This window comes from Pagrus pagrus (assembly GCF_965226575.1).
Source record: "Pagrus pagrus genome assembly, chromosome: 22".
Lineage (NCBI taxonomy): Eukaryota > Metazoa > Chordata > Actinopteri > Spariformes > Sparidae > Pagrus > Pagrus pagrus.
Window position 1 is genome coordinate 16,244,655 of NC_140204.1, and position 26,532 is coordinate 16,271,186.

The following is a 26,532-nucleotide window of genomic DNA, read 5'->3' on the forward strand; positions in this document are numbered from 1 at the left end:
TGCTAATGTGTATTCCATGATATTTATTCATTATTTAACTCACTGCCATACTAACAAGTGAGATGCCTGTCGACCCACTCCCTCTAGTGGTCGAAGACAGGAATGTGACAAACACTGCTGTGTGCCAACATCTGATTAAATATTACATAAATGTTTTAAATGTCTTTTTTATGTGTACCGTCAATAAAAATGGTTTTAAAAACACCATCTTTCCTTTATGTTCCCAAAGACTTTTATTTTTCAAGCTACAATTAAAGAAAACAATATCAGACTGCAGAAAATATAGATTTTGCTTGGGTATTTTCTCTCTTCACTTTCACATATGTACAGTTGTCAAAGAACAGGATATGTACACAGAATTGAAGTTGTAGAGAGAGTGCAACTGCTACTGGAGACTTACCAACACACTCCCACCAACAAAAGAAAAAGCACGTGGTAAAACCAAACAACATAAAACAAATGCCACAAACCTACGCGGCATCAACTTATTTTTCTGTACACTACAACTTTGTTCTCCATGTGAGACAATCTTATGTCCATTCTCTGATGCGGGCGCATCTCTAAATCCCGCTTCTCAGAAAGCTAAGAAATAAAACAATTACAATGAAACAGAAGAACAAATATTTTACAACCATTCATAAACGAGCCTCAGAGCCACTTTGATATTGTAAAGCACTGCCGAACCATTCGTCTTACAGCAACGTTACCCCCTCGTTTCAGTTTTTAACATGAAAAACTATTTTTAAAAAGAAAAAGGAAAAAAAAAAAAAACAACACACATGAAACAAAAACATTAAAATTAACAGCTTTCAATGTAAATGTTGTTCATGGTAAATGGCTATCAATGATTACCAAGCCAGACAGGGAGAAACATTAAGCGCTCAGTCATGAAAGTACACAGCTACATGCTAAGTACAGTTTTAATCAGCCGTAGCTCATCATGTCCCAAATACCGCCGATATACGTGGCAGAAACGGTATTTGGGTTTCTATTTAAAAAAGTGCACTGCCGAAAGTGTGCAATTTGAAATGTAGCAATTTTTCGATGCAATTTCAGTATGCAAAACAGTAAATGTTAACAGATTGTATGAATTCAAAGATCACTTATTCTAAGAGGAGTGAGATCTCTACATTTCAACGTTCAGTGATCGCCACTGACAACGGAAAATAAAAATCGCGAAAATACGATCGAAAGTAAGAGAAAACGAGCTGCCCACCTCATCACACGCTTCTAAACAAATAACAGTTGTTACATTTTTCATCTCTTAAGCTATAGATTTTAATGTTAATGTGTAAAACTTGCATTGATTTAAAGTTGAGAGGAAATGGCTATTGAACTGAAAATGGGACTCCTTGAGACACTAAAGGAAATTTTTCATTGATTTGTCGATATCCTCAAAATAATTTACAAGTCAAAAAAATGCACCTTCAGTTACTGAGACTATGTGTGACAATTTATGTGCACATCACCAGCACAGAATACAACATTAAAGCCAATTAGTAAAGGAAATAATTAGTAACAAATAAATGATTCTCCACTGTCACTGTAGCCTTCTGTCCACTTCTTCACAGTAGCCAAAGAAAATAAAACCGTAAGAAACAAAAAAAAAAGAAAAAAAAAAAAAAAGTGAGGGATAAATAAGAATGGTTGTGATTGTCAAAAAGAAATCCTACAAAGTGACAATACAGTTGCCATCCAGGTGATAATTTAGGCTGTTTTGGCTGTAGGCATCAAAGAAAACAAGTGTCAAGAGGACAGCAAAAACAGGGTGGGTGCTCCTGGTGGTCCCACCCGTCCTCTTCATGTCTAAGGGTCCTTTTTGTGTCCCGACCGCCGCAAGTCCCTGCACTTGTGGCAGTAAAAGATGTCGGGAACGTTGGATTTCTTGATCTTCGCGCACGACAAGTGCACCCATATGCCGCACTGATTGCACTCGATCATCGGCCGTCCTGCGAATGGCTTCCCACAGTAACAGGTGATCAAGTCCCACGAATCATCCCCTGTGTTGACAAAGAGAACATAGTTTTAGGATACATAGCTGATAAGATGTCAATTGATGCATATTAAGATAGTGGATTAGACAAGTTTGTAGAAATTAGAGTTTTGGTATAAGAAGTTATGGTGTCATACCTGACTCCACCATTATGTCTTCATCTGCGATCCAGGTCTCACCCTCACTGGAGCTCATCTCTGCTTCCCTCATGGACTCGTCTGCCTGCATCTTCCCCAGGCCCTGCATGCTTGGGGGGGAGCCCCCATGCGCTGCCATCTCCTCTCTCATGGGTCGTACCTCTGTGTGCGTGTGCCGTGCCTCAGAGTCTGTCTCGCTTTGAGCCGCTGAACTTTTGAGCTTCTTAACTTTTGGCTGTTTTGAGTTTTTGCTGCGCTTAATGCGGGCTCTTTTCTCGCCCTCGCTGCTGCCACTATCCGCCGCCGTCATGGCAGAACCCAGCGACAACTTTTTCAGTTTTTTGTCCTTCTTGCGCTCTGCCTTACTGCTGGCCTGGCTCTCGTACAAGGAGTCTTTTAGGCGCATCTTGTCCAGCAGCGTGCTGTCAGAGTGCATGCGCCGGATATTTTTGCCCTTGTTTGCGCGAGCTTTGCGGACAAATGTGTGGATGGTGTGGATGTCTGAGCTCCCGTCTGCCCAAGTATTGCCCGTGGAGCTGCTGCCGCCGCCACCTCCGTCTGCCGACAACCCTGAACTGTGTGCAGAGCTGGATGATGTTGGGGACCATGAACTTTCCTACAAGACAAACAGAAATAAATGTTGGCGTTTCTTCACAACTTGAGCAAGGCATTCTTCATATCCACAGTGACATTAATGGCAGCTTACCTCTTTTGGACTCGGGATGTAGCCAGCATATGCCAGGACAAAGCTGCAGAACTTGTTGAAGTCCTCTACAGTCCTCTTTTTCCTCTCTGGGGGCTGCAGAAAAGAAAACACAGCCTTTGTGTTAGAAAGTGAAGCTAATCCAAACATGATCTAACAACAGAAAGCTGCTGAATGGACTAGTATTCAAAGTAACATTACAAAGTACTCACCAGAGGTTCCGTTTTACACGTCAACAGTGAATCTGGTGGAAGAAAAGAGAAACAATTGTGTGAATAACCAGTGAAGAAGTCTTGATTCGTTTGTCATGTTCAAGCAAACAGCTTATAGACAGAATTAGCAAGCACACTGTTGCCTTGGTGTGATGTGACACATGTGGACTAAGGCTAGCATTAGCTTGCTAACACGGCTCTATAACTTAATCGGGGATATTAGTGATGAGCACGCTGAGCTCATCAAGAGCCGTGTTTGTTGGAGGTACATCACAATAACCGATACAGTTTACTGATACCCGATTAAGTGGGCTACAAGCAAGTCGGTCATCGGATGTTAACGCGAGTTGGCTGCATACAACCGCAACCGGTGTCACTTGAACTTTAGAAAGTCAGGTTATTTAGTTATCAGCCATTAATAATAGTTTATCGATTGAATCGACGTGTAAACAATGTATTGGTGCGCTAAACGCGTAGCCAATACAGCTCGGTCTGCTGTGTGCCAAGCTTTAAACTTATCGTTTTGTATTGTCTTGGAGCTACCTGCTAACGTTAGCTGACATTTAGAGGAGAGGCTAACATAACACGTTACGCCGTTTGAAGCGATAACGGCGAGTGTTTCAACTAGTCTGTGTTCAATAATGCCCGATATTTGACGACTTGCATTTAAAACTTGACACTGCTGACGGCGCCGATCCATTCCTTTAAGAGTTAACTTGTGCCATCAGTCACTTGGTCAGCTAGCTAATCACGCTAGCCTTCTTGAAATGGAAGTAGGGGGCTCATTAGCCAAGTTAGCTTGGCGTTAGCAAGATGTAACATCAAATCGGCCGTGTTATCTGCATTAAAGTTTGAGCTCAGGTTAAAAATATTGTTTCCAGCGGCTGACAAGTGAGCTAATTTAACTTACGTTAGTGTGTTTTTAGTCTGGTGGGAGGGTAACGTTAGCGTTGCAGCTATTAGCTATTAACATTAGCGTTAAGCTAGATCGGCGCGTTAAGTAACAAGTAACTGTTAACTACGTTAACATTACGTTAGCTACACAAATCGTAACAATGCATAACATATATTTACTTTAACACAACTTTCATGGCATTTTGACTGCAAAATATCAAGTTTGCCCATCACAAGTCGTGTTGTTAATACAGCATACGCAACCAAACGTAACATTAGCGCTATGGGATAGGTATCTTAATGTCCGCAAAACACGGCAGATTGCAACAGCGAACAGATTAACATCACACGGGGACAGTTTGTTTAATGGCTCGCAGCTGATGCTGGTGAAACATACCTTGGTGCTCAGACATTATGTCAAGCATTGTCGCCTCACCGACAAGGCCTCGATCCAAGAAACAGAAGCAGCAGGCGAGCTAGCCGGAGTAGCGGCCGTCGCGCTGTGCCTTTCCCCGGCGTGGCTGCACCTTACCGCCGGGTAAGCAACCCAAGGGCGCGGAAGACCCAAAGAGTCTCTTCGTAAAAACACTCCGCTGTGGGTCGAAGTTGAATTATTTCCTCGCGGGGGATCCGTTACAACAGCTAACGTTGACGTACCAGAAGCAACCCGCCTCTGAACCGTTGCCACACTAACGTTATTAGCAGGACAAAATACTAATTCCTCTGTCGATTAACGTCCACCACTTATAGCTCCTTTTTCTTCGTCACTGCATTTATATAACAATCGGTCTCGAAATGCGACAGAACTGCAAAAACTCCTTAGATCAACGCGAGTGCTAGTAATCGTCGCTCCATTATGGGAACTTCTCCGATGAAGTTTTTTTCGTTTCTTCGCTGTGTGAACACAAAACGCCTGGAGTTTTGACTTTATTCCGCACGGTCTTCTCCGTCCGTGCGCGGCAGAAACCTCTTGAGGCTGCCAGCGCAATGTTTCCTGTGGGGTGTGCTGGGTAACGTAGTTTACCGCGAAGCCATTCAACCAGTCGCAACGCGTTCTGAACTACATTCCCCACATATACTTAAATATCGAAGTGACGGGAATTCTGGGAAATGATGTTTTTGAATATGTACAGCCTAAACATGCTACCTAGCGATGCATGCTGTACTTGAATACGGCAGGAGAAGTTTAATTTTCTGTGAAATATGTGTCACTGCGACCGTAGGTGCTCGTCATTTTGAACTTTGAGAGATGTCGTTCTTCTGCCGTTAAATTACCGAGTTTCCCGCGTTTTTATTCCGGTATTCACATTTTTAAAAGGACGTAAATCAGTAGCATGCTAGCTAGCTTTAGCCACCTTCTACAGTTTACTCACAGTGTACCATGTTGACTGAATTATTGCAAGGCACTGATGCTGGAGGGTTTCTTTTAATACAAGGTAAATGCTTTAAATGTTTTATCATTTAAGTATAAATTGCGAACAATGACACAGCTGTCTATGTGAAGCGAAGTGATGCCATACAGTAAAGTCGTGTAATGTATTCTTGCATTGGTAGATTCAGCTAGTTATTGTGGTCGACACCTCCTGAAGAGCTTCATCAATGCTGCCCTGAACAGGTATTTAAAGAGATATGTCTGATGACTGTTTTGTTATGTGTACTCTCATTTATTAATGAGTAAAAAACCAAAATGTGTCTATGTTAGGGAGGAGGTTGTCCATGTCCTTGGCTTTGAGGTGAGTGAAGAAGAGCTGAAAGATGGATTTAAAGGATCACCCATTCAGAGGTAAAGTAACTTTATTGTTTAAGCATTTAGTCCATCAAGAGAAAGTTATAAACCACCAGCTTTGTTATTGGTTAATAATTCAAGTCATTTGTCAAGCTAAATCAACAGGTTTCAAGTGCTCCAGTGTGAGAATGTGTTGCTTTTCCTTGTTTTATTCTTACTAATTTGACTTCTGTGGCTCAATTAAGACATCAGAATATTTGATCTTTAATTCTCAAAAGATGTGATGGCTATTTTTCCTGACATTTTATCATTAATCACATAAGCAAAAAAGCAATCACCAGATAACTGTATAACAAAAATAATAAGTTGCTAAAGCCATTTGTTTTAGGCAGTTTATTAAACTTATAACCAAATTATCCAATATTCATCTTTTTGTCACTTCAGGCTACACTTTCACAATGCCTATACAGACCCGCTGGGCTGGACTGATAACCCAGCCTTCACAGTTCACCAGTTTAATTTGGAGGAACTTACACATCGAATCAAGCAAATATCACACTCCAGGCCAGTGACCTTAGTGATCGACTCCCTGTCATGGATTCTGAGACACCAGAGACCTCCTGCGGTCTGCAAGACTCTGCAACAACTTAGAAAAGGTGAGAAATTATCTTATGTCTTGTGTGTTGGTGCAGTGTCACAAGTTTTTTGTGGTGGTGTTGAATGAAAGGTGTGTCATCAAGGCAGTAAGAGTCATTGTAAATTTTATTTGTCGCACAAACTATCTTGGCTGAGATATTTTAAAGTTTAACATTAAGGCTATGCAGTAATTCCACTATTTGAGGGTATTTTTCTGTGTTTTCATTAGGGGGAGCTGTGAGAGCTATTATAGGTCTGCTCCATGCAGATATGCATCAGAGGGGTACTGTGGGAAGTGTATGCCACTTGGCTACTTCTGTCATCACGGTAGCACCTGGGATGAAAGGAGAAGAAGCAGTGGCCAAGATAACAAAGCGCTCAAAATCAGGGAAAGTTATGCAAGATGTAAGTAGTGTATCCTTTGGGATGACGGTTATGTTCCTACACTGACACAAATTGTTGATAACTTTGTTTTTTTGTCCTTAGGAGGAGATTTTCAGCATGAAAGAGGATCTTACAGTCATGGTGCAAAGCAGGCCCAGTCATGTTGGAGCCAGACAGAATGACGCAGAGGAACAGGAGGTGCAATACAACGAACAAACGCTTAATACATTCACACCATAAAAAGATGGGGCTCAGATAGAGCAGGGCTGAAAGTGTCATTTCTGTGTTTGTATAGACGGACCCAACAGCCAACTTGACCTTCAATCTTCGACTGTCTGATACAGAGCGTGAGGCCAAAGAGAAACTGGCGCTTCCCTTTGTCTTCAGCAAAGAGAAGTAAGAAATTATTGTCTTAAGTTTCAACTTTTTTTCAGTGATTACATTCAATATTCTCTCAACGCTTTTCTCCTACAGGAAGACAGCTCTGCTCCACTCAGGCCCAGGTTCAGGACGAATTCTGTATGAGCCTGATGCCAACGACGACTATGACCAGGAGGACCCTGATGATGATCTCGATGTGTAGTGTTAGGATATACAACCCACTGAATATTATAGTTTTCAAAGCTTTATCAACATCTATTAGAGCTATACAGATAAAATGCACCATATTTCTGTAAAAATCTGTATAATGTTTATTAAATGGTTTTATCCATAGTTTTTCTCCTTGTATTTTGATCGCCTTCATCTTTTTAAATGTTTTTTTTCTTATTGAATAAAATAATGCCTTTATCTGACTGTTGTTATACTACACTGCGTTTTCATAAAATGTCATATTGTACACGTAATGTACAAACTCATGTCCATGCCACTGCACTCAAGCGAGTCACTTTTAACATCTAACTGATGCTTTACATGATTTATTGCAGTTGTTCAGGTGTTGCTCCTTTCTTTTAAATACTGGGTGCTTTTACATTTTTACAGGGCCTCCAACAATCCTACAGAACATATGAAAGTAGGGAAAAAAATAGGATTATACCCACTCTAAATTAAATGGAGATCCTCTGAACCATGATTTGAAGGCATGAGATGATTTGTACATAAACTCATTTTCCTGTAGATTATGTTGATACATTTGGATTTCTTAGTGGGTTTCTATTTCCCATTATTAATATTTCTTAATCATAAGTGCTATTTGCATGACTGTCTAGAGACTATTAGTCTCCTAAGATATTTAAGTAATTAAATAGGTGTAGTAGACTTTGCATTAACTGACAGTTGGCTAACCCATGCGCCCTTGCCCCTGCCAAATATTATAAAAAGTATTCACCCACACCCATTGAAATTTTCATATGGTATTGTTTTACAACTGTGAATCACTGTGGCATTATGAGGTTTATCCACACCAGTCAAGCTGCCATCAGAAAGAGAGCAACACTCTATAAACACACACGTCTTACCAGAAGTAATGTGGCGTTACACAGCAGAATAAGACAGGAGCTGAGACACTTCTGAGAAAGCTGAGACTGATTATTAAACTAGTTAATTTGATCAGACTTTCCTCAGGCTAACAGTCTCGCTCGTCCACGTCTGTTTATTTTCTTTCCACGTGGACGTGCTGCGCGCAACCACAGGATTCCTCGCGGAAGTGACGGCAAGGCGGCGATGGCGGCTCGCAGTTTCATTCCGGATTTCCACTGGACTACAAACCGAATCTAACGGAGCCGGTTAGACTTTTGGGAACTTTTGTAAATCTGTCTCTCTTCGGACGCCGCACAGAGTGAAGTCACGTTGAAGCGGTGCTTGACAACGAGCGGCCCCAAAGGTTTTTTGGGGTATTTTTGTCCTAGGTTCAAGGTGGTCACCCTGTCGAGCTAGCGGTAGCTTGGTGGCTACTAGCTAACGTTAGTTGGTACACAGCTAGCTCCTGAGCTAGCTTGTCAACGAGCTGCGTGCTAAGGTCCATACAGCAGCAGTCGTCGTGCAGCAGCTTTTCTTTTGACCACGTCCACGTTTGTCTCTCACAGTTACAATGAAAATGTACTCTATTTAACGTTAATTGTGCCACAAGTGTGCAGAGCGAGGTACTCACACGTTTGCTTGGCCTCTTGTTAATTTGAATTGCTAGTTTGGCGGCTGTGGCTAAAGACGGATTTTGACTATCACTAGCAAGCAAGTTCCTTCAGTAATTGTCCCAACAACTTCGGGCAAGAAGCGTGTTTGCAACTGAGAATTGAAGTTGACTTGCTGTGGGGTCTTTGCGTGCTCATCAACATGCTGAAGACCCGGCAATGTTTACTTGGCATCCGCACTTTTCTCGGCGTAACGTCGAGAATATGGGGCTTCATCATGTACATCCTCAGGAAGCACCTACGAACGGTGAGAATGGGTTTGTGAAATATGTGGCAGTTGATGCTGTTGTCTTTCTGTGACACGTGAGCAGCATTATTACCTTGCTGTCTTTTCCAAGTGCTTTAACATTATTTTTTCAGATCACGTCGACCTGTATGGATGCTCAACTGGCTCCCACAGAGCTGGATTACCTGTTTCTCTCACCTGTGCATCCATTTACCCCAAATAATCTGTAAATATGTGATCAAATCCCACTGTCTGTGTAGCCTAACCTCTCATTTAGACTCAATAATACCAGTGTCAAATTTACTGCTTTATCATTCGGCACAAAACTCTGCTTAAAAGAATATATTAAATGGCGTAAACATTTATAAATCAAGAAGTGTATAAAGCGGACACAGGACTGATTTGGATGAGGTAGTAATATACACTTTTCTCACAGCATCCAAGGTAAGGTCTTAAATTAGTTAACAGTTTGAAACCAAAGAATGATCAAGTTGATATTAAGATAATATAAAACAGAGAAAACCAGCACATCCTCACATTTGTGAAGCTTAAACCACAGAACGTTTGGTATACTGACTTCAACAATGAGTCGGCCATCTAAATTGTACGTTTTGGTTGGTCACGTAATGGATTAGACGGTTTTCAGCTCTTTAATAGTGTATCTGGGTGTCTGTTCTTGTGCGACGAGATAGTGTGAATGAATGGCTCATTCAGCTCCAGCGCAAAGAGGAAAACCTTCCACATCCCAGCACAAATTTTGCAGAGCAGCCAAAACAAGCCTCCAGGTCACCTTCAATTGCTTTGAAATGCCTCCACAATAAACATGGCATTTAACGTGACAGAGGCCACCTGCTTGTAATTCACACACACACACAGGTGTTGTCGGGTCGTTAATAGACGCGCACATGTGGTGTAACATGAGTGGACTTCGACACGAGCTCGGTATCAAGCCGACAAAGCTTGGAGGACTGCCCCGTGTGGTGTAATCATCTCGCTGTTCGAGGTTTGTCTGCAGTTTATTGTGTGGCAGCAACACTTGCGGGTTGTCAACAGGCCCTGAGAGTGAGTAGTCCAGTCCATGTTATGGCTGAAGTGAGAGGGATTATGTCAGCACAGAGAGCGCACTGTTCTCTCTCCCTCCCTCTGTTTCTCTCATTTTCACTCAGTTTAGCGCTGCTGTTTACTTTATGCGATGCTCTAAGACAGTGTCGTGAACCACAGACCCCAAATGCAGCAAGCAGTGTAACACAGGTGATCCTGTAGATGGAAACCAGGTAGACCATGATAGGTGAGTTGATGAGAACCATTCGAGGATGTGGAGACTTAACTCACAGAATAGTACAGTTAAAACTATAATTAATACACATTTTGGGCTCAAGGTGTTTATGTTCGAGAAGACCACATTGCATAAAGTGACCCAACTGAAAGCATTGGACCAATAAAAGCTCAATTGGATTATGACTATTATAGTAGGACCAGGACATAATCCTATTCACGCTGCTACTCTGTGTCAACAGATGACGAGATGATTGTTTATTAATCTTACCGGTGACAACAATGTTGCATAACAGTTCTACTTACTATCTCTCACATGAGTTTCTCTTTTATGATGGCCAAGGGAACACTATGGGCAGTAGCCTTCTGTGATGCCAGTCCAAGTAGTACTGGATCGTGCACGAGCTTACAGGAACAAGAACATCAGAACATTAGTGGTATTCTTAAGACAAAGTAAATCGTCGGAAACAATGCGTTAATGAACACAAAACTTCCAAGATGATTAATTGATTTGTTAATCAACAGGACATCAATCTGCAAGGATTGTAATTAGCAATTAATCATGAACGTAAAGATCGTCTGGTTTCAGCTTCTCAATAATGAAAATCTGCTGGTTGTCTTAATCCTCTATGACAGTAAATCTAATATCTGGGTATTGTGCTATTGGTTGGCCAAAAAGAGGCCGTTTCAATCCAGCATTTTCTCTAGGTTTGTTGAAGACTTAGGTGATCTTATTTGGCGAGAGGATTGAGGGTCATCCCTCAGGAAAATAACTAAGTTTCACATCATTTTGGATCATTGTAGATATAATATCTATGCACAAACAGTTGGAAAAGCTAGACAAGATGATAAATAAGTAACACCCAAATAGCTGAAAGACAAAACTTGCTGAAGAAGTCCATTTGGGGCCAACTACAACCATCAGATCTGGGAAAAGTCATTTAGTAAATTTTGAATGCTCTTTACATTGATTTAACATTCATCTGGCTTTGGCCGTGCCCAAAATGACGTGGGTGCTGTGCCTTAACTTTACAGCAGTAAGGAGAACCCTGCAATATGTTGATGAAACTGAAATAATGAGTTGGTTGCAGATTATAGTTTAGTTGAAGTCATTTACCAAGTACATTTGCCAGTGTCCTGATTTCAGCTAGCTGCTTTTCTAACTCACTTATTAAAGATGAAAGATTTGGAGTTTTTGTCCGGCTGAGAGAGCATCATTAATTGAAAAGTTAAATGCAGCCCTGGCGTGGTGGCAAAGGACTCAGTCTGAGTCTGCTGGCCCAGGGTCCAGATGGACGCTCTTGGAGGTGCAGAGAGCTAAGTCGAGGGTTGAGGTCCCCCCGTGGTGCCCAGCAGCTGCTGGCACCAATAGGCTTCCCCCGAGCTTCCTCTGCCAGGCAGCAGTGGGAGGGCACACAGAGGGAGGCCCTGTCCGAGGTTTAGGTACCAAGCAGCCCAGGCTCAGTCAAAGTCACCCTGCAAGTCTCCCTTTCTATGTGTGCCCCATGCTCGGCTGACACCCACCGACAGCTGGGGGGATAAAAATAGCCCTGTGAAGAAAAGTGCAGAGCCCCTGGGCAAGAGAGGCACTGGAAAGGATCCTCTCTGTAGTCACTCTGACCAGAGGAGAGCAAGGAAGTTAGAGAGGAGGAGACGTGGGGGGGACACGGTTAAGAGCAGTGGTGTCCTCCTCCGCTATGTAAAGCAAAATAAGGGAGCTGATTCCCCAAGTATTGTTTCATCTAAAGGCTCAGATATACGTTTTAGGATTTTATGACTTTCATGGAGATATTCGCATTACATCTGATCTAAATCATCCTTAGCTCATTTAAGTTTCCACTGTGATGCTTTTTTTCAAATTGGATTATGGATTGCAGTAACTGAGATGACGTAAAGCCACTTTTCTTAATGCCCTGAAGGTTTCCCAAAACACTATAAATGGCCTGTGTAAAATCACACAGATGTTATGTCCTTGGAAATGAAGACAACTCTTTTAGAGTGCAGTAGGAAATGAAAAGACTGAACTAAAACACAGTAGTTATCTAGTTATGGCTCAGTATATTGTATATGGTTTGTATGATCTGTTAAGGATTGACTGACTGTTTTATTTGCTGTGTTCATTTGCAGATAATCCAGTATCAGACGGTGCGATACGACACTTTGCCTCTGTCACCTATCTCCAGAAACAGACTCAGTGAGTACATGATTGTTTTCATTATACGACTACTCGGCTACATTTTTGGGGTCCTCGTGTCAAGAACTGTTTAACAAAGTTGGAAAAAGTATTGTAAAAACTACACTCTACCTCGATGCGTTTATTTTTATGTGACACTAGCTAGAGTAGAGACACTATCGCAGTCGCAACATATTTGCAATGTGGAAATTTAAGTCGAGGTCAAACCAGTCTGTCAAGTGAGAAGGGATTGTGCAGAAAAGAACTGAAAGTTATCAGCAACATAACAACACACACTCGTGCACAGACACACAACTTGACCCCTTTCTCAGGACACAAGTATTTATTTTCAGACGAACCTCACAGAAAACCTCCATGACACTTGTGTGTCATAGCTAACTACAGTTAGCGTTTCATTTCTGTCTGAATTGTGTCAGCAAACTTGTTTGGCTACATTGGTGTTTTTAAATAGCTTACCAACAAAGAATGGTTTTGCATGTCAGGCATTCAGCTCAAGTTTTCTTACATTCTTACATCATAGACTGTATTCATATGGCAGCTATTTTCCTCTGACGTCATGCTAATGATGGGAAGCCAAAATGCTGCAATGATGTCATGCGTTGTATAAAGTCGTATAAATATAGGGACTCTGACAAATTGTTGTCACTGCTTCCTAGTTGATCAGCAACTGAAATGATGGATAGTGAAAATGTAGAGCAACATCAGACCATATTTTAAGGTAAACACATTTGATAACCCACTAGCTAGCATTAATATTCAACCACCTCCTGATTAACATTATCGTTTGGTTATGTCCTGTGCGTTGCAATTCCAGCCCAGGTTTAAATACACATTTTAGGATTAGTTTAAACCTTTCCTATCCTATCATGTAGCACTATCAAGGAAGTGGTTGACTGTTAACGTTAGCTGTTGTCTAACAGAAGCTAACGGGTATCAAATGTGTAGTTTTACCTTGTAATATGGCCCGGTTTCCTTCTGGATTTTCACGTACCTGGACCACAGCAGTACAACATTTAAGCTTCTCAGTGTGTGTGAGTGAGTGTGATCTCAGAGGAAATGGCTGATGTGAGAATATAGTATATTACAATTTAAAGCCAATCATAGAATAAGAATAGGAAGTGGTTTTGCAGACCGTATACATGAATTCACCCTGGACAACATCAGTACTTAAAAGGAAATTTAGTCTGTTGTGCAGCTATAAATATGACGGTTGAAACTAAAACAGTGTAAAATACAGAGAATGGTAGTAACGATACTTCAATGTAAATAATATTTGACATTTTAAGTTACACTGCACACAAAGACTTGACTAATAAGGAGGAAGCATACATACTGTGTTTCTCATGACCTGTAACCAGAATGCTAAAATTAAAAGACTGCCTAATTTGGTTAGCCACTGTGCTAGTTAAACAGCTATTGTCGCTATGAAGCGTTTGAGTAAACCAGTGAATTATGGCAGCAGTTAAATATCAGAACACAGTGGCATGGGCTTCCTGCCCCGACTCTACAGTGACGAGACGTGTTGCTGGTGTGGAGGCAGAGAGGAAATGCTAGATGTTGCAGGCAGCACCTACACGAGCATGGACTGGTGTGTGCGCTCTGAATAAGCTTCCCTTCTGCCCGCACAGAGCTCATTCAAAAGAACACTCTGACTTAGAGGAAGGATTGCATTTCAGTTCCACTTGACTCGTCTCTCACTCACTACACTGACCTCAGCTGTAGGCCCAGGTCCAGTCTCGGAGAATGAATGATTCCTTTACATTCATGGCTGCTTGTAGTGACTTTTAAACTGTGGTCTTTCAATGTGTGCATCACATTGCTCTCACGTATGTAAGAATAACAGCAGCAGAAAAGGATCTAAGGACGTGGTGTTCACATTTCCTGGAAGTCCTTGTTGCTCAAGAAGAATTCTCTTGAACGCTGCATATTATAATGTTGGATGTGCCAGCATTACGTAAGCCTATGATATCCACTTAGTCAAGCTTTCTCCCAATCATAATCCAACAATTATTCACGTAGTAATAGAAGAATCTTCTAAGAAAGCCCACTCAAATGTACTACAAGGACATTTTAACTGGTTACGAAACATTCTCAGTTTAATACTGATGCCTCTAAATGACCTACATATGCAAACGAGGCCATCAGCGAGAAGATTGGCTATTGCTATATAGTTATGCTTAATGCCTGCCACTGGGTCGGACTCCGAAAATATAACCTATTTTTTATGGCAGAGTCTCACAGCCTGAGGAAAGAAGCTGCTCTGTACTCTGGTGGTATGGCAGCGGATACTTCTGTATTTTAAATAGTTTTATTGGATCAGGACGTCGCATTCAGATCAAGATCTCTTTCAGGTGAGATTTGAGTACAGAATAAAAAAATGAGATCAAGATCTTTGACACAGGGTGAGGGGAAACATAACCGCTTTTGTCCTCAGGGGCCGCCAGAATCAACAAAAAGTAATCAGCTCCTTAGCTTAGTTAGCTTTAGTTTCATGAGAGGTACAATATACTAGCAATATGGGCACTTTGGTGGTTCCAAGCTGTCACAGGGTTTTCTAATTGCTCTCAATAAATGTGTCCTCATGCATCTTAGTGGCTGGATTTGTTGAAGTCATATAAGCGAGAAATCAGGTAAAAGTTAGAGGTACCTCACTTTGCCAGCTAGATTTCTCCTGTTGAAAGTCAGTTTGTGTTTATATATGCACGCATCAATGAGCATTTTACATGTGCACTTGCGCGTGACAAAGACTGAAGACCGTGAAAGAATCACACCAGTGATAAGCTATGAGCTATGTCTCCTCTTGTCACGAATACACTTAAAATAAATAACCATGTTACACAATGCATGTAAAGGTTGTGCACTTGCCTGTGCAGCCTCATTTCTGCCAGTGGTTTCTTGTGTGCATGTACATGTACATTGTGTCACACATGTCCTTATTTTATGATAAACTCCAGATGCAGTAAAGAGGAAGATTCTGGTTCTGGACCTGGACGAGACGCTGATCCACTCTCACCATGACGGGGTCCTCAGACCCACAGTGAGACCTGGCACGCCGCCAGACTTCATCCTCAAAGTACGAGCAGTCAGACACATAAACATGTTTGAGCACACAGTCGTTCAAGCCTAAACACTGCCCATCTGCATGAATGGAGTTCTGATGTTTGTTTCTCTTTGCAGGTCGTCATTGACAAGCATCCAGTCAGATTCTTTGTACATAAAAGGCCACATGTTGACTTCTTTTTAGAAGTGGTGAGTGTCAGTCTGTGATCAGGGTTGTGTGTTCTGAATCCTGGATTAACATGGAGGGGAACAGTAAAGCACATTGCTCAGATCAGCTTTTATCCTGCTTGTCATATTTGTCATCGCTTTCCATTGTACTGCACTCTGACACAGCTTGATGTCATAAATCTGTATTTGTTTTGGATAATGATCCTTCGAGACTCGCTCTGAATTGTGCACTTATATATTGTGTGCTCTATACTCCGTGTGTGTACACAGGTGAGCCAGTGGTATGAGCTTGTGGTTTTCACAGCCAGTATGGAGATCTACGGCTCAGCAGTGGCAGACAAGCTGGACAACAACAGGAACATCCTGAAACGCAGATACTACAGACAGGTACCATTCTAACTGTATTTAAACACTGTGTATTCAAGATGATATTGATTATTCTCTCCCCTTTTTGATTGTGTTTTTGTTTCTTTTTCCAGCATTGTACATTGGATCTAGGTAGTTATATTAAAGACCTGTCTGTAGTACATGATGACCTGTCCAGTATTGTGATCCTGGACAACTCGCCTGGTGCTTATCGTAGCCATCCAGGTAAGACTCAAACATGTCACACTCATGACCAAAGAAAATACTGGCAATACACATTTGAAACATTTTATATATCTGAGATTCAGTATTTGTAGGAGTTCATGTATTACACCATTAATTGAAATGTAAAAAACACACAATATGGCCAGGTGCAAAATGTTTTGTATCGGTCATCATTACATTGCAAATGTCAACGTTTCCTAAACTTGAGTCGTTGCTTTTTCTTCAGAGCGCAAGCTTTGTCAGTGTCGAACACAGGTGTAATGAATCGGCTAATTAGCTGCTGGTCGCAGTAATAGTTCCGGCAAATCTTCATTAGCATTATTAGTTCCACCTGTGCTTGTTCTGCAATGCCACTTCAATGTGTCTGCTTTGATTTAGAGCTGCAAAGATCAATCGCCAAGTTGTCAACTGTTGAATTAATCTCCAACTGTTTTGAAAATCAATAATTGGTTTGAGTTGTGAGGGGGGAAAAAAGTCAAAATCCTCTGATTCTAGCTTATGAAAAGAGAACATTTTCTGGTTTCTTAGCTCCTGTGAATGTTAACTCAAGTTCACCTTGGGCTTTTGGAAGCACCGATAGCCAATTTTCAACATTTTCTGACGCTTTATAGACCAAACAACTAATTGATTAATCACAAAAAATAATCAACAGATGAATAGACAATGAACATAACTGTTTTTGCGGCCCTCTTTTGATTCTGATTCATTCAGAAATTATGAAAACATGTTTGTTTTCTTTTTTCCCCAAGGGCAGTATGAATCAAAACCTTTTGGAAACCACTGACTCATGTTTATTTTACCTCTCAATCTGAAGTAATGTAAAATCATACAGTCAGCTTCTGGCTTCTTAATCTCTTTAACAGTATTGCCCATACTGCATATAAGCAACAGGAACAACCTAAAAATATAATGGGTCCCCTATTTTTAGGTTCTTTGTTGTTTTTTCTTTGTACATTTTGGTGTCGCACAAGGTCAGCATCGAGCTTCGAGTTATAGCTTCTATGTATTCAGGTTGAGTTGTATATTCAGCTGCTCATTTCCTGTGTACATTTCTCTTTAACATATAAGATCAAATGATGCACATCGATCTTGTGACGAGGCAGGAAGAAGACAAATAACCGAGCTGTTGTTCTCACTACAAGGCCTGTATTGTAAACGCTGGAACACTACATTAAATCTGCAGCTCCTCTAACGCTCAGTGGCCTCTTTAACACAGCAGCATAAAATCACAACCATGTCCATTTCTCTGACGCAACTGACTGGCTGCTTTTATTTTTTGCCCTCCAGACAATGCAATACCCATCAAGTCCTGGTTCAGCGACCCTAGTGACACAGCACTTCTTAACTTGCTGCCTATGCTGGATGCACTAAGGTAAAAGGGATAATAAAGTTGGACTGAAAGCAAATGGACAATGCAAACACTTTAATTCTTGTGCATACAGTCTGTAGTCAAATCGGAGTGTGGTCATTTAAGAGACGCAAGCAAATGGCTGCAACTGCTCAAAATGATTTTAGTCATTTTGGCTAGTCCAATTTGGCTACAGTTAGCATTGACTGCAGGAAATTTCTTATTGACATGATTCTGAATATTTAAATACAACTGTTGACTAAATTGTCGCTAATGCTAAAATCACGATGTCCCGTCTACATTACCTGAAACGTTACCCGTCTTGCATGCTTCAACCACAGTGTATCTTTAAGGTTATTTTGGGGCACGTTTTGATTAAAAGCTGCTTCTAGATGTTTTTGCAAATAGTTAATTATTTTGGGGAAATTGGCTCATTTGCTTTCTTCCTAAGGCTGAAATCAATCTTGTCATCTCACTCTCAGAAAGAAAGCAAATGCCCTCATTTCATGTTGAACTATTCCTTTAATGATGGTGAAAACATCCAATGTCAGGTAATCTAACTGCCTGTCTTTGTCCTAGGTTCACTGCTGATGTCCGCTCCGTCCTCAGTCGAAACCTCCACCAGCACCGGCTCTGGTGATTGGCTGAATCGAGAGGGGGCGGGGCTTGTTGACCAGCCTCTTCCTCTCTTGCCGGCTTCCATCCTGCCCCTCCGTTCCCACACAGACGACCCACCAGCCCTCTCTGAGCCTCTCAGACGTGTGCTGAGGAGATGAGGGTTGGGGTGACCGTCTAACGCGGAATGAACAGTACGGGACCACCAGAGCCCAAAACTACTGAGGAGGGACGGGGGAGCCACCTTGTTTTTTTCTTCTTTTTTTTTTTTCTTCTTGATTCTTTATTTGTATTTTTTTTCCAAAACAAAACGGAGCCTCTCTGCCTTATCGCTCCTGATACTGACTGTGTGCGTATGAAGATGAGCTTGTGTACATGAGTCGGAGTATGCTTGCTGAGTTCGTTAGTCCCTTTTTAAACTTTTTTGACAATTGGGAGGGGGGAAAGAGGAGGATCAGCAAAGCAACAAAGACAATTCTGCATTATTATTTCTTATTCTTCTTCTCCATCACCACCAGACATTGCACTTAAGCAGACAACTCATCAGTTTACTGTCTTAACCTCTCGGAGCAACTGAGTAGGGGAAAATAGAGAACCACCCCTTTTTAGATCGACCTCATACCCTGACAGTGATTCATTAATTTCTGCAGATGCGTTTTTTTTTTTTCTTCCCCCTGAACAAGAATGGATCAATTTAAATGGTGTAATCGATGGACTTTTGCTTGCAACATACCACCAACAGGCATTTTTCTGGACAAATAGCCGAGCAGCCTGATATTTCTTTTTTTTTCCAGCCATAACTATCACTCTTTCCCCAAAGCTCCTCATGGGACTCAGTGATAAAGACGACTGAAACGTTGCGAGAAAAAAAGAATGGCTTGTAACGATACGTGGACTGCCGTGCCGCCTTTCCATATCTGATTGTTTCTCTATTATAATATATGATAAAATGACTTCTGCATACCATGACATTTCGCTCCCCCCCCCTTTGCCATTTGATGCCATCCTGATTTCATCTAATAGGAATTGCACTTAATTTTTTTTCTCCCCTTCTGTTTTTGTTGCAGTTGGTTTTGTATTTGATTCAAATTTGCAGCCTCTCCCCTTTCAGTTTTTACCCGCTCCGCTTCTGTATGGGTTCAACTATTAGACCCTCCGTCTTTAAAATGCCTTCTGAACAATGTCAGTCTTGTCAAGGCTCACAGCGGCTTCTTATTGGCTCTGTCTCCAGGTCTGTGTTACTAATAAAACACTTGTCAGTATCGACCAGTTACTATCCAGCTTGGTTTTTTTTAACATGCAATTCACTCTGCAGTTTTAACGTGAAGGCTTGTCAACTGACTTCCCTTGCTGGGTGAGAAAGAGCTCAAATGGATTCACAGATTCTGCTTAAGGCAATTTTTTTTTTTTTTTGCTAATAATCTGCTGCCATCATGTGGTGAGACAGAAAACTGCATTGGTCCACTTAGCATTCCTGCAAAACATACATTTGGTGCAGGCTTTACCAAACAAACTCTTCAGCGTCAAACTAGAAATCGCCCTCACTGAAGATATCTACATGGACACCATCTCTGGCCAAAAATGAAGGCACCTGATGACCTTTGTGCTTGTTTAAAAGCTGTCTTATGTCATAAAAGCACACTTAAGAGCTTGTAATTGTTTTCTGTAGGTGAAATACACTCAGCTGGTACACCTTGCTAAAACTAATGCATTCTTAATACAACTGTCAAGCCATACATCCTACCTACATGGTTGAATGTTATGAGATAAGGGTTGATTCAACTGTATAATCATTTTGGAGGAAGCTTGTGGTGGTATTGAATTATATTGTTTTATACTGACTGGTGTTTATGATATTCTGTCCACCCTGTTTATATGTAAATCATGGAAACATCCCTCATCTCTCTTAAAAGGTTTAAACAAAAACTTAAAGTGGAAAGAGACAACTTTTCCCTGTAAAGACAGCATTAGCAACATGGCTAATGTGCAAAGCAAAAAATAAACCATAAGAATCCCAGTTTGACTGAGAAACCCTGACCTCAGTGCTATGAATAGGCAGAGTTAAACACTGAGTTGTATTAATAAGTAAGCAGGTTTTTACTACTTACTGATCTAAAAGAAAGAAGGCTGGTTCTGCTGGAAACACATTAGCATGGGAACAGACTTAATGGGATTTATTGCAGGACTGTTGTATTAGACTGATAGTTACAGCGAGGTGTATCTGATAAACTGGCTACTGAGTGTATGAACCTGTTCTAGTCAATGAGGGCAAATGTCACATTTTAAGATACCTGTGCAAATGTAGGGGCTATTTTTCCAAGAAACTATGTATTTCTAGCTTTAAAGCAGTGTTATTTTTTTATCAGTGTTTATCAAGTGTTCATAACTTAATTACAGCTGAACTTTTGTCGTGGACTTTTCAGCCATCTCAATCATAAAATCCAGGTAAGTTCCTGACCTTGCTATCAGTGATGCACACATCTACAGAGCAGTCATGGTCACGTGTACAACCATTTTCTTTCTTCAATGTTGACCCACTATGGTGGGAACATAGTAAACTGTTGTTTCCCCAAAGCCTCTACCTCTTCCTAATGATGGTTTGAAAAGTAAAATCTTGAAACAGCAAACATGCATCTGCTATTGTTTGGAGTGACTCTACTCCTGGCAGAGTTTGAACCAGCCACCATGTTTAATTTCACCTCCTCGGCTGCCAGCAGCTGTCGACAGTTCCTTGGAAAGAGGACTTCCAGGGAAGACTGCTTTCTCTGTTTTCTTTTGCAACACCTCCCTTGCGGCTCATGTTTGTTACTCTGGAAGCGTGTTGCATGTTTTGTCAAAGAAAAGATTTCATACAGAGAAATATTTGTAAGCGTAGCAACAAAAATAGATTCAGAGTAGCGTGTACTGCTCCAACATTCATCGTGATGTGTGAAGTAATGGTATGAGATGATGAGGCAGGCCTGAGCTGTGGCTGCTGAGTAGGCCTTGTGGGAGACTTTGTGGTGGAAGGGCGAGCTATCACTTTGTTTTTGTCACTGATGATGAAGAGCTTTTGTGGGAGAAATGTTTAGTCTAAGGAGGACAACAAACCTTATAGTAAAGTCCGACTCTAGTTTTATTTTAAAGCTTGGACTAGGACCTGGAAAGCAATCCCGTCCACAAGTGACTCAGCACATTACGTCCTGCACGGGAGCAGAGTCAAACCTACCACCCTGACATGAGAGATTAGATGAGCCTTGTACGTATGTTGAAAACTTTACTGTGATAAAAACGGTACACATTTATCAGAATAATGTTTGGATGAAGCCAGTCTATTGGGGGGGGGGGGAAAACAAAAACAAAAACTATCACCTGTGACGATCAGTTAACATTGTGTTTCACTGACCAAACAATAACTGCTGTGAGGGACTTTTTAGATAGGCAGTCTGATAGAACACAATACCAAAAGACTGAAGCACAGCAGGGATTTTACATGTCACATGAGCAAGTAGAGTGAGTCACTGGGATGTGGATGTCTTATGCAACAGACAGGTTGGTAACTTTTCCTATCGGTGCTTGGGAAATGGACACGTGAACGGCAAACTGGGACTCTTGACATTAATACACCATATTTCAGATGATGCTTTAACCTTTATCAGTATTCCTTATGGTAAAACAACAATAAAAAATGCAGTGTGTTGGTGGAAAATTAACCTCTTGATGAGATATTTTAGGTTACGGGGGAAGATTTTTCCTGGATGTACATAATATTGTTAAGAAAGGCCAAAAATTGAAATACCCCAGAGCTTAAGGGGCCCATCAATGCTCCAGGAAGTGTTAATGGGGGTCCATTAGCTAATTTTCTCAAAGGGTAGAGAATTATATGCGATGAGATGGAAGCTTCAGGTCCAAAACACTGCTGCTGAAGCTGGAAGGGATTCTAGCTCATATGATCATACTCCATTATTTACCTGCTGGTGTGTCAACACTGGAAATTAAGAAACTTCAGTGCAATTTAGTCATTATTAAGCACTGTTCTTGGTCAATGGGTGAATACATAATAACAAACACTATTCAGAATGTTGTTGTGAACCAGCTGGATGTCTTTGGGTCCAGATTTAGAGCATACATTAGCCACATTTACAGAGTATCACCGCATGTTTTTGAGTTTCTTCCCTCTAGCTGCAAACTGCTGGGCCTCGGTCATATGACAAGGACAGCTGCCTCTTCACGGCCCTGCCCTGCGTCTTTACGCGCAGCGGTTGTTCAAAATAAAGTAGTTCCACGGAAAAATGACTAATGGATTTCAACCATTCAAAAAATGGTTTATTTCAAATGAGGAAATTTGTCTTGAATACACACCGATAGACGTTTTACCATTAACGTTAACGTGGTCATGGTCAGCGCAAAGTCCACCCATCGAACTAGCCTCTCCGCTACGTCATATTGTTATTGTATCCCTCCGCCGCAGTCGCACTAGGAAAACAGCTGTGGCGAGCTAGAAGCTAGTTAGCATCGTTTGTTTTTGTCGTGTGTGTCAGCGATTCGAGCCGTTCCCTGAGAAACCCGCTATCGTACAACCCCGGAGTGACCGACTTGTTGTCTGTCATCTCTCTTAACGATGAAGTTTCAGTACAAAGAGGAACACCCTTTTGAGAAAAGGCGGTCCGAGGGCGAGAAAATAAGAAAGAAGTATCCGGACAGGGTTCCTGTAAGTAGCTAACGTTAGCTTGGTGTTGTTAGCATTTTGACGGGTGGCTCCAAGCTCAACCAGTTGGAAAGCTTGCGCTGTTTAGCTAATTGTTTGTGACACTTAATGTGCGGACATAGTGTCCAACTATAATGATGTGGTTCATTTGTAGCTTTACTTAATTATCCTTATTTATCTCCTTAGTCTACTGCCACGTTAGTAAACAGCTCACCAGTTAGCTAACAAAGCTAACGTTAGAGGTTAACCAGAAAGGATTTCGGCCGCACCGTACAGGCCAGCTAGAGGTAGCTCCGTCTAATCCTTCCGGGTGTGTATTTATTTATTTAAGCAAATAGTGCTAAATAATTAAGACACATCTTTTTTTTAATGAAACGAAATAATGCCCCTCTTGTGATTACGACTGTGGTGGTTATATTAGAGAAAGACAATCTGGTGTGTGCTCAGACTGAGTGTGGTCTGAAGCTGGGTGTAGTTGAGGCTGTATGTTGAAACGCTAATAGCAGCGCACCTAAAATAGTTTGGTTGGGTCAACAAACAGGGCACTTGTTTACGTCTTCTGGCTATCAGACAGGTTGTGTAGTCGACGGCGTTTCGCCTTCTGACACTCAAACGCTGACAGGGCCAAAGCTGATAATGTTCTCCGGCCTTTCTGTCATGTATGATAAGCAGTATTTGTCCTCAGGATACCATTTTAGTTTCACTAACTCTCATTTTCTTAGTCATAGATTCTGACCAACTGAATGTACCACTGCGACTGACTATTTATTCTCATCTCAAAGTAATTTGCTATTTATTTCTCATTTATTAAGACTCATTTGGTCTTTAAATTGTCAGAAAATGGTAAACAATAGGCCTCAAAACCTCACCGAGCCCACAATGACATGTTTAAATGCCTTTTGTGCCTGATCAGTAGTCCACTGATGGAGATTAATTTAACTGTCATAGAAGGAAACCATAAGATGCACTGGATACAAACTATATTTTGATTAAAAATAAATAAATAAATAAATAAATACAATTAATAGTTAAAATTTGTGGCCTGTTAATGCGTTGAAGCTCTACTGTGAGTGAGTGCCTCTGCTTGGTGTGTGGGCAGGTTGTATTTTACTCGTATTTTTAGACTGAAAGGAAGAAACGTAATAAATAGTTAAATTTTTGGGCTCCTGTCAGTCCTCCACAGGTCTGGATCCTAAACATGTGGATGAACCTGTTTCTTTCTCAGCGACTGACCAAACAATTCTTGGGTAGTGTTTTAAAATTCAAATACATCAGGGCTAAATATATTTCAGTCCTCGCTTGACTGACAATTTAGCGCACTCTCAGATCCCCTTTCTGAGAAAGATGAAACCACAGCTTTTGTTTGGTGGAAAATGTACTCTGATTAATCTGTGAGCGTTCTTGTTTTTCTCTTTTTCAGGTAATTGTGGAGAAAGCCCCCAAAGCCAGAATAGGAGATCTGGACAAGAAGAAGTACCTTGTCCCCTCCGACCTGACAGGTAAACATTCTATTATGTGCTAAACTCCTGAACCGTATTAAAAATATCCTCATCTGTTACAGCAACATCTAAAATTATGTCAATTTGGTACTCTCTTTTATCAGTGGGCCAGTTTTACTTCCTCATCCGGAAAAGAATCCACTTGCGAGCTGAGGATGCTCTCTTCTTCTTTGTAAACAACGTCATTCCACCCACTTCAGCTACCATGGGACTGTTGTACCAGGTACTCATTTTCTACCTCACTGACCCGCTCTCGAGACTGTCTTTATCAGCGTGTTCTGTTGTTTTTTCCCAACTTATACTTAAGCGAGCCTCCCTCTAAATTTTTAATGCCATGCTAACATCTTTTTTTCTTATCCTCCTTCTCAGGAGCATCATGAAGAGGACTTTTTCCTCTACATTGCCTACAGTGATGAGAGTGTGTATGGGAGCAGCCAAAGGGAAATCTGATCCCGCTACCATCCCCCCTCCAACCACTACCCACCTTTCTGAGACCTCCACCATTCATTCATTTAAATATTAAATCCAGCTCAGCAGCCTAGAGTTCCCAGAGTAAATATGTCAAATGCACTTTCACCCTCCCTCATACATTACCCATCTCCCATCCATTTATGTCTTTATTATTCTGCAGTCTGAATTGTATTTGCCTCCTCTTTTCTTTTCAGTAAGTGACTTGGGTTAAGTGGTCCCGGGCCAGTTATTTTTCTAGTGTCATAATTGATCATACTTTACTGAAAACACTGAGAAAGAATAACAAAATAATGTTAGAGCTAGGCCGTAATTATAGTTACCCCAGGGTTAAGGGAAGAAAGGCATAGTATGTGAGTTCAAATCAGTTCTTATTGAAGTAGCTATTAGTTGTCTGTTTTGTTGGTTTGCTGGAAGCTTAAGTGCGTTTTGAGTTTAAGGTGGAAAAAAATGGCATCTACCAGTTGAAGGCAGGTTATTTTCTGTCTCTGACAATGGATAACTGTTTTGCAGCAGTTCTCTTCCTCTAAAAACTGAAGTGGCTCGGTTAATTTGTCAAATTCACCAGGTACTGAAGTATGTGAATGGGAATTTAGTGTGCTGCCCTGCATCTGACTTTAGCAAGGAGTGTAATAGAATTCAGACTTAACAATCATCCTCTGCTTTCAGTGGTAAGACTATTATGTTGACTGCTACTATGATTATTGTTGTTATTATTGTTAATTTTAGATGGCTTAATTTCTAAAGGTATTGTAAAGCTGAGTGCAATTTTCTCTTTTTTAAGTTTGTCTCCTTTTTTTTAAAAAAGAAAAAAAAAAGATTTGAACTCTGTATACAGCTGCATTACTGGCTCTTTCTTCTCCACTCATGACCATACATGATAAAATGTGATGAAAAGCTATCTGTGTTTCTTGTCTTTATTGGCTGTTTCAGTTCATATTTGTCACAGGATCACAAATAAACAAAGGCACTATCTTCTAATGTATCTGGTGAGGGGCTCACCCTTGGTGCAACTTTGTGGTATGGACTGCAAACTGACCAGGTTGATAAAACTCCCTAGTCACTGCAGAATTTGAGTCACTTCCATTTTATATCTCTCCACATTTGTTTTGGAGGACGTTACAATCTGTGCAACGAACAACACCCTGAACTGGTGATAAAGTTCAGCCTTAGTTCCTCTATTTGCTCAGGCTGCCTTATCATATCAGCTACTGTGGCTGGTCAAATAATGAGTGTCTTTACAAGCTGTGGAAAGCCACTAGTATTTATTTTTCTTATGCACGAAGCTGATATGACATATTAGATCAATGTTTTTCTGTCCACTTCAGGAATTACAAAAACAATTTACAGAATGGGCAAAGGGAGCAACAATTAGAGCGAAGAAAGCAGGAGCAAGGCAGAGTAAGTTGTTTTTTCAAGAGCAAAATAAACATTTGATATAAATGTACAAGAGATTTGAATATATCAATACATAGTTTATTTTTAAATAAATCTTTAATAAGACATATAATATATCTATATAATTTTAAGGTTTGAAAATAAAAAGAAATATCAGATGGACCAATTGGACATGTGATTATATTTTCC

General features: G+C 41.0%; 4 protein-coding genes across 4 annotated transcripts; 3 read left to right on the forward strand and 1 right to left on the reverse strand.

Annotated features, from left to right (window-relative positions):
• Positions 1–214: 214 nt before the first annotated feature.
• phf23b (PHD finger protein 23b) lies at positions 215–4,947 on the reverse strand. The gene is made up of 5 exons (XM_084344194.1): positions 4,337–4,947; positions 3,046–3,077; positions 2,837–2,929; positions 2,131–2,746; positions 215–2,000 (listed from the first exon to the last, which is right to left on the reverse strand). The coding sequence occupies exons 1-5, from the start codon at positions 4,362–4,364 to the stop codon at positions 1,807–1,809; spliced, it is 963 nt and encodes a 320-aa protein (XP_084200320.1). The 5' UTR covers positions 4,365–4,947; the 3' UTR covers positions 215–1,806.
• A 127-nt stretch (positions 4,948–5,074) lies between these two features.
• On the forward strand, positions 5,075–7,480 carry elp5 (elongator acetyltransferase complex subunit 5). Its single transcript, XM_084344195.1, has 8 exons — positions 5,075–5,375; positions 5,494–5,554; positions 5,642–5,722; positions 6,110–6,321; positions 6,531–6,706; positions 6,788–6,883; positions 6,981–7,081; positions 7,160–7,480. Exons 1-8 carry the CDS (start codon positions 5,321–5,323, stop codon positions 7,266–7,268), a joined length of 891 nt encoding a protein of 296 aa, XP_084200321.1. The 5' UTR covers positions 5,075–5,320; the 3' UTR covers positions 7,269–7,480.
• An 834-nt stretch (positions 7,481–8,314) lies between these two features.
• Positions 8,315–19,560, forward strand: LOC311252170 (CTD nuclear envelope phosphatase 1A). The gene is made up of 8 exons (XM_084345093.1): positions 8,315–9,061; positions 12,443–12,509; positions 15,464–15,582; positions 15,687–15,758; positions 16,008–16,124; positions 16,217–16,328; positions 17,616–17,700; positions 18,256–19,560. Exons 1-8 carry the CDS (start codon positions 8,957–8,959, stop codon positions 18,314–18,316), a joined length of 738 nt encoding a protein of 245 aa, XP_084201219.1. The 5' UTR covers positions 8,315–8,956; the 3' UTR covers positions 18,317–19,560.
• Positions 19,561–22,746: 3,186 nt separating this feature from the next.
• Positions 22,747–25,846, forward strand: gabarapb (GABA(A) receptor-associated protein b). The gene is made up of 4 exons (XM_084344739.1): positions 22,747–22,981; positions 24,399–24,477; positions 24,582–24,700; positions 24,847–25,846. Exons 1-4 carry the CDS (start codon positions 22,892–22,894, stop codon positions 24,925–24,927), a joined length of 369 nt encoding a protein of 122 aa, XP_084200865.1. The 5' UTR covers positions 22,747–22,891; the 3' UTR covers positions 24,928–25,846.
• Positions 25,847–26,532: the final 686 nt, after the last annotated feature.